At 42.2% G+C, this 11227-nt stretch overlaps 1 protein-coding gene across 1 annotated transcript; it reads right to left on the bottom strand.

Annotated features, from left to right (window-relative positions):
* Positions 1-9192: 9192 nt before the first annotated feature.
* Positions 9193-10149, bottom strand: LOC146058438 (olfactory receptor class A-like protein 1). Its single transcript, XM_083170717.1, has one exon. The coding sequence runs from the start codon at positions 10147-10149 to the stop codon at positions 9193-9195; it is 957 nt and encodes a 318-aa protein (XP_083026843.1).
* Positions 10150-11227: the final 1078 nt, after the last annotated feature.

Below are 11227 nucleotides of genomic sequence, written 5' to 3' on the forward strand. Positions count from 1 at the left end.
ACTCCCTGAAATAGCAGCAATCTCCCTCTCTCAATCATTAGTCTAGCAATCTCCCTTATTTCACCTAGCCCACATTACACTGTTACATTTTTGGAGAAAAAAAGGAATGAGAGATAGATACATTTACATTGAATTGTCTGCACCATTTCCCAGCACTTTACCAAGCATAATAGCTCTTACTAACTGCTTTGGGGCTCATCTACATTTGGATCCAAGTCATTTTAAAAGATTCCTCTCAGATGTAGCAGTACGCACCCACATTTTAGGTGCGATGTTCACAATCTCTTTTGACAATCTCTCCATATATGGAACTAGACACGCCCTTTGGGCAAAGCTTGACACACCCCCTCAATGGGGAGCTGTGCAAGATTCTACTACCAACTATAATCTCCCTGAAACTAGTTTTCAAAAGTAGGCAAGTATGCTGGTACCCTATCAGACAATAAAAATAATTACAGGACCCCATCAAGTTACTTCTGAAGGTCATCATGTCACATGTGTAGTCATCAAACAGTACATACATGGCAGCATTGTGGAGGCCCAAATGATGGGAGGGAGTCTAAACTAACAGACAATTCAACAGATTTCTCAGACTCCTTGAATCACTGACTAAAGGTGCCCATACATTAGTAAGATTTATCTTCAGATCTGGATGGTTGGAAGAAAAACATGTTTATGGATGAGTGACAGTTTGCCAGTTTTCCAGCATAATCTGCGTGTGTATGGCCACTTTAAGATTAGAAAAGTCATCAGCCTGAAAGTCACAACATGGAGTCGCGACCCCATGCTGAAAAGGTCGAGACCCACTTTAGGGTCAGGACCCACAGTTTGAGAACCACTGCACTAGGCAATCCACATGCGATTTTGGCTCCTTTCGATTCAATGTGTGGTCCCGTGCCATTTCGCCAAAACATGCGAGTTGCACCAGCTGCAGAAGGGATCTGTTGGATCACATCTCAGCCAGGCAGGCTTAACTGGGATCACACACTATATATTAAATGTGAAAGGACCGCATACGACATATATTAAGACCCCCAGGATACCTGGGTACCTGGGGGTCTTAATCTGGACTTTGAGGTTAAATGTTTTTTATGAGTATTATTTCCTGGTTTTATGTTGTTTTTCAATCTGGTCAGCCAAAGGTCCGTGGATATTCCTGGGAGTCTGGGGAACCAGTGTACATATTTGCATTCCCCGCCATAAACTATATGCCGCAGACCGGAAGTGACATCAGACGCCGGTCCGCATGTTCCGGTGAGAAGTCTGGACTGACCAAATATCTCAGTGTAGTTACACTGAAGACCGGATATGACATAATATCTAGAACTCTGTTTTATTATTGGACCATTCATTTGTCTGTTTAGAGCAGTATGCAAGTTGATTGGACCTATAGTAAAAGAAAAAAGGGGGGAGGAGCAGCGCTATATCTAATAAAAAAGGGATGTATGCATCAATTTTAAAATATATATAACAATTTATTCACATATAAACATTCATATATCACAATTGTAAAAAATTATAAAAAGACCTGATGAGATAAAATTGGGGACCTGAGGAGAGTCAATAAACATCAGAAAAAAGAGGGGAAGATTGATATAACCTGCATGGATCATGGGTGGTGTCCAGAAATTGCAATGAATCCGTTGTATTGATATTCCTGAGTGTCCTATGGTCTCCTGGTTCCGAACCCGTTGGCAAAGGATGTTGTTTTAGCCAGCCCGGGGGGACCTATATACGGCAGTCCAATAGGTCAGGTGTTCGGAACCAGGAGACCATAGGACACTCAGGAATATCAATACAACGGATTCATTGCAATTTCTGGACACCACCCATGATCCACGCAGGTTATATCAATCTTCCCCTCTTTTTTCTGATGTTTATTGACTCTCCTCAGGTCCCCAATTTTATCTCATCAGGTCTTTGTATAATTTTTTATAATTGTGATATATGAATGTTTATATGTGAATAAATTGTTATATATATTTTAAAATTGATGCATACATCCCTTTTTTATTAGATATAGCGCTGCTCCTTCCCCCTTTTTTCTTTTACTATATGTTTATATTGGGGAACTGACCACCCCCGGTAGCAGCTGCTAATTAGAAACCAATTCAATACAGGGCGCTCTAAAAATCAACCTAGGTTGATTATTTGCTTCCAGTTGATTGGACCATCTAGGTATTTATACCCGGAACTTAGGAACTCAAATCATTCTTCTTGAAAAAGACCTCAGTGGAGGTCGAAAGCGCTTGAAGCTTGGATCTTCCTGGAAAGGTTGTTTGGACGTTTTGGACCCTGTACCCACCCTTTTGGTTGCTGACGGCGAATCCCAGGATCGCCGTTACCAATGTGAAATCTGAGGACTGGATTTCTGTCCATGTTCTCCACCACCCTGGGTAATAGGCCATTCTTCTATTCACCTATCCTTGTACTACTACCTGTTTTTATATCTGTATGTGTTTTACATTAAATGGTGTCACACTATTTAACATTTCTCTAATCTTTTTTTTGGGGGGGATTCATCATTATCCACCACCCATTTATGATAGAGGGGGATTCTTCTATTAAATGGAAGTGGGAAACCCTCTCTTTGGAGTTTGAAAATCCCTATACAGAGGCGGAGAAGAGGATAGTTGTTACAATAAGAGGGGCGTACGGTATTTACCTACTTACCTGCTATTGTGTTGTATATTAGGAGAAGAGTAGTGTATCCCATTGTAAAGGGACGTACCATTCATCAAAGCGCAAGTGGAGTGGACATTCTTCCCCCAAATGTAATAATGCGTGACTTCCTTAAAATAACCAAAAATTGCAAAAATAGAACAGGTCCAGTCAGGCGAGTTTGAAAGGGCCATGCACAGATCAGTGTGATCTGTGCATGGTTCAGCCCAAAAAGGTGTTCTAAAGTAACATAAAAAAAAAAATAATTATTATATGGGGTCCCCCTCCCGAGCATAACCAGCTCTGGGTCCTAAAAGACAGCGGTGTCATACCACAGCCGTGGGGGGGGGGGGGGGAGGGGGGGCGCCGACGACAACAATTTTTACACAAGGTCCCCCAGCCGAAACATGATGACCGTGGCTGGTCAGACCTGCCCAATAAGGGGATAGAGTGGTACCTGCCAGGCTTCACCCATCCAGGGATGAAGCCTTGCTCTGTCCCCCGGTTTCTCTGGGTGGTGGATGCCGGGCTGATAAAATAAGTGTCAAAATGTGATTAAAAAACATTGCTTTTTACAGTTGAACTACAAGGCCCATAAGGCCTCGCCGCATGCTGGCACTTGGTGAACCATAAGTCCCAGCATGTGGGGCATTAATGGAACTTGAAGTTCACATATAAAAAGAATGTTAAAATAACACACACACACACAGAATAGTACAGTAAACCTTTAATGAATACATTTTAAACCAAAAGCTTGTCCTCCGACACATCTCAGCCGGCACTGACAGCAGAGTGAGCCGAGTCCTCAGCACTGAGAGTGGAAAATGTTGGGGACCCAGCTCAGCCCTGACTGGCTGTAAGCATCTACACAGATGTGGTATTATGTAATCAGAGGGGTGTGTGGGGTCACAAGGAGTTGCCGGCAAAAGTGGGGGAACATGCGTGGGAACTTTTTCAGGGTATTTTTCATCAAAAATATCCTGAAAATTGCGGCAAGTGGATTCATAAGGACAAGGCAAATTCTGTCTTTGCATACATTAATTTTGCCAGTCTCTCACTGATGTTATAAAAGTACCTTCCACCCTTAGCCTTCTTGTCAGCGTTGCAGGCTTATGCTGCTCACTGCACATCAGGCTGGCGGGTCCTCTGCTTTCTTCACTGGCACGGTGTGATGTTATTACATCACGTTATGCGGTACAATGAACTTTATTGTACAGGCTTGCCGTGGCTACTCTTCATACATACTGTAGCCGCAGTTAGCTAACTAAACGTTTTGGTGCCATGTGCCAGAAAAGGAATTGGTGCAGCCCCCCTCCACACAGACAGATGGACAATGCAAGCCAAAGGTGAACAGCAAAAATGAAGGGTGTGGGGAAGGGGAGTTGCCACATGTTAACATTAAACCACATACTGTGTCAAGTACAGCCCCTTAGACACACTACAGTATGCCAGGATTACACGCACTGTAATGGACAATATACATTGTCACACATCGTAATGCCCATTACATATTATACAATGCACCGTAATGCCCATTACATGTGATGCCACACCATAATGCCCATTACATATTATACCACACACCATGATGCCCATTACATAGTATACAGCACACCATATTGCCCATTACATATTATGCCATACACCGTAATGACTATTACATATTATGCCACATACCATACTGCCCATTGCATATTATGCCACATGGATATGACATATTATGCCACACACCGTAATTACTATTATATATTATCCCACAAACCATAATGCCTATTACATACAGTATTATGCTGCACACCTTAATGACTGTTCCATATTATGTGACATATCTGCCTTTTACCTACATACTCATTGCCAGGGGTTACATGGTCCTTGCCAGGGGTCTCATGCTCATTGCCACTGGGAGGGAGTGGGTTGCCAGGGGGGAGTGCACAACACATTTGCTAGTTGCCGGAATCCGAACTTCCGGGTAGCGATGGGCACTCTGTGTGCTCCCTCCTCCATCTGTTTCTGTGTCTGAGGAGTGGCGGGTCACGGCTGTGTCCTGTGAGTAGCAGCAGCAGGGGCCCTGTGGCTGTGTCTTGTGAGCGGGGGATGGTGGCAGCAGGGGACAACTTATCAAAATAGGGCCGATTTCATGCAATCCCAATGGATTGGGCCGTGAAATCAGCCCAAATTGAATGTGTTTGACATCCCATCCAACCTGATGTGCAGTCCCATGCACATCGGGTCAGACCCTACTGATTCAACCTGCTGCAGGTTCAATATGTCGGATCGGACCCATCAGCGGCACATTGTGGGTGCTATTTAACACCCACGTTGTGTTGGGTTCGATCAGTAGGTGTGTGCCAGCAGTGAAGCATTGCCAGCACACACCTATGTGAAGGAGCGGGCAGCATCTGGGACCGGGTTGCGATGAGTGCCCGGGGGCTATGCGTGCAGCATTGTAACAGGGTGGGTAGTCCGCAGTGTCTGGGGGAAATGCTGAGCGGACACTGCAGATAAGCTGACCGCTGATGGGCTGAGAGATAGGCTTACCACTGATTGGCTGAGAGTGCTCCCTTGCTGCTGATAAGCTGTTGGACCGAGAGCATGCTCAACCAATCTGCGGCCAGCCTATCTTTAGAATTATTTTTTTTTATTCTGTGGATGCTGTCAGCAGTGTCCGCTCGGCACTTTCCGGACACTGCGGCTGTTTGCCTTTCTGCGACGCTGCACCCACAACCAAGCACAGCGCAGCCCAGAACCCGACGCTGCCCAGGTTTTTTTTTTATTATTCTCATCCCTCCGCAGTTATCCCATGTAAAAAATGGTACATGAACTGCCAAATCGTTAGTTCTCCCGGGGAGTGCTGGGGGAGCTCAGGGGAAATTAGGACTGACTTGTCCGAATGTATGGGGGCCTTTACACGTACATGAGTAATGCTCCTATTTAGACTGTGCTAAAGTTATTTGGTCATTTAGAGATCACTATTGAGTAATACCTTTTTTAGTTTTATTTGTTGATCTTTAGGCGATACTAACACCATTGAGCTTATCATCAGAGCAGAAATCCCTATAGAAGGACAGAAGATGTTCATTATAAAATAATGTACTGTATGGGAACATATTTAGTTTACAATAATAATTGTACTACTGCACCTTTGCATTAAAAGGCAGATCAAAGAGTATATTGGTAGACAATAAGTAGCAAGTTGCAAATGTTATAAAGTACAGTACAATTTAGGCACTTAGAACTTGAAAGTGTTATTAATAAGATAAATGGGGTGACATTTAATAGGATGCGATTTTTTTTGCACTTTCAAAATCGCCCATTATCGCACTTTTTTAAAATCCCATTTTTGCTGCAAATTCACATATTTAATGAGGTGCATATTCCGGAATGAAAAGTGCCATTAGGTGCGATAATGTGCGAATTTTAGGCATGAAAATGTGCGAATTTGAGGTAATGTGCGATTTTGTGTTTGAGCATAACCAGCCCCAGGCTCATTGAGTCGGACCTGGTTCCAAAAATACGGGGGACAAAAAGCATAGGGGTCCCCCGTATTTCTGAAACCAGCACCGGATTCTTGGACAGGTCCTGGTTCCAAAAATATGGAGACAAAAAATCTGGGGGTCCCCCGTATTTTGAAACCAGCACGGGCTCCAACAGCCCGCAGTGTCTGCCACAGCTGGGGGACACTTTTTACATAAGCTCCCCCAGCCAAACATGAGCATTTTGGCTGGTCAGCCTTGGACGGGGTACCTGGAGGAGTGGGGACCCCCCCAATAAAGCCCCCCCAGGCCTCACCCGTCAAGGGCTGAAGGCCGGGGCTGTCACCGTCGTCCGTGGCCAGTGGACGCCGGCCTGATAGGGTTAAATCTCACATACGGAACATTGCTTTATGCAGGAGAACTACAAGTGCCAGCAGACCTCCCCCACATGCTGGGACTTGGAGAACCACAAGTCCCAGCATGCGAGGCATTAATGGGCCCGCTGGGACTTGTAGTCCACCTGTAAAAAGAATGTTAAAAGAAAAGACACACACACAGAAAAGTATAACTTTATTTTACACACATACACACACCTCACTTTTACACCAATATACTTACCAATCCAGGATCCAGCGCTGGCTCCCTGCTCCACAGCACAGACAGCGGGCTCAACCGGCTTTCTCCGGCACAGCTAACAGAGCGTCTTCGGCTTATGCGTCTCCATGGAGATGCATAGCTCAGCCAATCAGGGCTGAGCCATGCGTTTCCATGGAGACGCATCAGCCAATCAAGCTCTCAGCCTCTGCAGAGCTGGGACAGCGCTACAGAAGGTGATAGCTGCGCTTGAGAAAGCCGATTCAGCACGCTGTCCGTGCGGGGTGAACCGGCTGTGGAGCAGGGAGCCAGCGCTGGATCCTGGATTGGTAAGTATGTTGGTGTAAAAGTGAGATGTGTTTATGTGTGTAAAATAAAGTTATACTTTTCTGTGTGTGTGTCTTTTCTTTTAACATTCTTTTTACAGGTGGACTACAAGTCCCAGCGGACCCATTAATGCCCCGCATGCTGGAACTTGTGGTTCTCCAAGTCCCAGCATGTGGGGGAGGTCTGCTGGCACTTGTAGTTCTCCTGCATAAAGCAATGTTACGTATGTGAGATTTAACCCTATCAGGCTGGCGTCCACTGGCCACGGATGCCGGTGACAGCCCCGGGCTTCAGCCTTGGATGGGTGAAGCCTTGGGGAGGACCCCTTTATCGAGGGGGGGGGGGGTTTCCCCACTCCTCCAGGTACTCCGTCCAAAGCTGACCAGCCACGGTGCTCATGTTTCGGCCGGGGGAGCTTATGTAAAAAGTGTCCCCCGGCTGTGGCATGACACCGCGGGCTGTTGGAGCCCGGTGCTGGTTTCAAAATGTGGGGGACCCCCAGATTTTTTGTCCCCCGTATTTTTGGAACCAGGTCCGGTCTAAGAGTCCGGGACCCCTATTCTTTTTATCCCCGGTATTTTTGGAACCAGGTCCGGCTCAATGAGCCCGGGGCTGGTTATGCTCAGGAAGGGGGAAACCACGTTATTTTTTTTTCCCAAAAAACACTTTAACACATTTTTTAACATAGTACCATGCACAGATCTCAATGATCTGTGCTGGGTTCTGGCCAATTCACATATCAGAACCTGGTCTAAATTTTTGGGGATTCTTAGACACATTTTCCCAAATTCGCATCTCATTAAATATGTGAATTGTATTCTTTTCAATGGGAAAACATCTGGATGAGAGTTCCGGCCGAGTAAAAATCGCATTTTCAGTTTTCCGCATCTCATTAAATATGCGAATTTGGGAAAGAGTGCGATTTCGGCCGTTTTTGGTGAAAATATCGCAAAAGTCACATTTTCACATCTCATTAAATGTCACCCATGATGTTGCTTAGTACAAATAAAAGACTCAAACAAACTTAGGCTGTATGCTTTGGAAAAATTTTACCTTATCTGTGATCTATTTAAACAATATATATATTATTAATAAATAATAATCATCATAACAATAATGATAATACAAATATTGAAGTACATTTATAAATATTAGCTGCATCTAACAATAATCATAATGTTAGATAGTCTTACATAGAGAACATAATACATGCAAGCATATCAGTATTTAGAATATAGATATAATTAATGCCTACAAATTAAAGGACATAATTTGCCTGCCGGACTTCAATTCTAGAAGTAGATTCTGATTGGTTGCCCATAGCAACATCACATGTGAAGAAGAATACACATTTTAGTAAATTTCCCCCTCAGAGTGGTCACTCATGGAGTGGGCAATATGTGGGCCCTGTATGCAAGTTCATATTTGATTCTATGATATTCAGCCATTTATAATTGGATGCATGCAGGATTGAAGTGAACATATCGAACATTCTAAAGAGGAAAAGTAGAGAAGTTGACAATTGCAACCAATAAGCTTCTAGCTATCATTTATTCAGTAGTTTATATTGGTTGATATGGGCAATGTCTCCACCTGTTCTATTTCAAAGGTTTGATAAATGTAACCCAAGGAAAGGAGAAAGCTCCATTTGGCAGTACACTAAGGACTACTTGTAATAATAACACAATTAATACGTTAATATTTGTTAGCAAAATCTTCTTAAAGTCAAAATATTAAAAATAAATAAGCCTAGGATGAAACAACAGTTTCAGAATTGCTGAATATTTTCACCAATTCCATATATAATTTAAGGAGTTTCTGTGATTAATCCAGGAATTTAATCGGATTACCATGTATTGGGTCATAATGGATTAAATTAGATTGCTGTATTTGTTTCCAATCAGCCTGGTGATAGAATGGGGCATATTATACTTAATGGAATGCATGTATGAGCATGGGAATCAGGATAGCATACTGTCAAGATCAACTAACATCCAGTTATGTGCTATCATCTTGGGATCCGCAATACAGACTACTGTGCTTTTTGTCACAATGATCTCTGTGCAATATAATAATTAAACTTAATATTAATAGGTTATACATTGAGGAATAAAGCTCTATATTTGTCATTAGGACACTAATACCTATTCCTGGCTATATGATTAGAGATAGACTTAACTGCCTGAAAATCTCTTTTCTTCTTTGAGCATTGAAGACCCATTTGGATTTTCTTGTTGGTCAAAATGATCACAACAGGGCTAATGGCAGAGTAACAAGAATCAAAAAAGATGCGTGCATCAGTAAGTCGGGGGGAAAGGGGAAACGTGCAGAGAGTAAGGACCCAAAATATATTATCTAATCCAAAGCTAACAATATACATCATAACTAATGTAAAGACAGCTTTGGCGGCACGTATTTCAGCATGCTTAGTGTTCAATGTGGGAAAAGTTTTCACGTGCTTTCCATGTTGGTAGAAAACATACAGAAGATAACCACTGGATAACATCATCAGGCTTAAAAAGAACAAATCGCGAACTATATAAATCACCCCATTGCCTAAATAGAGCAGATTATTTGGGAAGATCACAAAGCAGAAGTTATAACTCATAATATATTTGGAGGTTGAGTTCCTGATTGAAGACGTGGAATAAGCCAGCCGAGTGCTACTTATGATCAGATTGAAGGTCCAGAGACATAACATTATTGTGAACAGATGATTAAGAAGCTTCGTCTTTACTCTTAGCCAACGTCTATGAGATGGAGAAACAGAAATACATTGGAAACATCCCAGCAAAGATGTGGTGCTGATAGACATAGCTCTCCCTACGCAGTAAAAGTAAAGGCTTATTTGACAGGATAGGTCACCATACACCTTATAGATTCCGACAGCTTGCAGAGTGATGGGAAAGCCCCAAGTCAGTATGACCAGAAGATTAGACAAAGCCAGTTCACCAAGGATAACTTCTCCTGTGGTCACTCTACCATGACTGTGAAAGGTGTGAAGAAAGGCAAATATAATAATGAGATTACCAGGAATTCCTATTACATCCAGTGAAATGTAACTGACTATGTCAAGAATAAGCCATGTCCCCATTGTAAAATCTGAAATTCAGTGTCCTTATTTCTATGCGAATATCTGCAACACAAATATACTGTAAATATACATAGAATAACATTCATTCAAAATAATACATATATATCTTAATATATATATATATATTAATATATATATATATATATATATATATATATATATATAGTGTTTTATGATTGTAGTATATAGTGTACAGTCCTTTCAGTCAATGATAAAAAATGTAATTATTAAGTTAATGTTTTTTTCTAATGCAAACTACTTTTGAATACTCGCTGTTTCTCTACATCGTCCAAGCATTGTCTGCATAAATACTATTTATTTAATTACATTAACAGATTGGAAATGTATGTGCTAGAGTTGGGTACATTGTCAGTTTGCACTTAATGGCACTTCCCATGGCACTTATTACTCTTTCATATGCTTCATGTTACAAGTGTCATGTCTTCAAATCTTGCTTTATGACTTTTTTCCCCCAGTTCCTCCATGCAGAATTCTCTACATTGAGCTATGGATTTGGGTACGAAATGCTGATAGTGTAACTATTTTGCCCTACCCCAAACCCTTACCCACACCTCCCTCAACCTCCTCTTAACCAAGATCCTCATACTCACATCGTGGATCCATTGGTATTTTCTGTATCAGGATCCCATTTGCTAGGATTCTTCCCACATGATTAGGAATGCTCTACTCTGGCAAGTGGAACGGGAAGATGCAAAGTGATTCTCGGTAAAAGTATAAAATGAGACTCTGCTAGCTCAAAACTGTTACAAAGGATCCTGTTTCATGGGAATGTATGAAAGAGCACTAACAATGCAAAAGCAGGTCTTGCACAATTTTACACATCATAAATGACCTCCACTCATACTGAATCTGTATGTGTCATCTGTATTTAAGAATGTATTGTAAAGAGGGGACACTGTATCAGCACTCATTTCTCTATGTTTAATACTGTAATGTAAGTTCAGGTTTTACTAATCTATTACAAGTACTTACAGATCCACCCAAAGTTGTGTTTGAAATACTTTGTAGGCAGTTTCACAGATTTCATATAAAGTAAAAAAGATTTGCACCACATATC

The sequence above is a fragment of the Crinia signifera genome, chromosome 2 (assembly GCF_055691185.1).
Source record: "Crinia signifera chromosome 2, ASM5569118v1, whole genome shotgun sequence".
NCBI lineage: Eukaryota > Metazoa > Chordata > Amphibia > Anura > Myobatrachidae > Crinia > Crinia signifera.

What these genes read in the sequence shown, in the direction of transcription:
- LOC146058438 (XM_083170717.1), bottom strand. Translation starts at nt 10,149, where the DNA reads ATGGGGACATGGCTTATTCTTGACATAGTCAGTTACATTTCACTGGAT.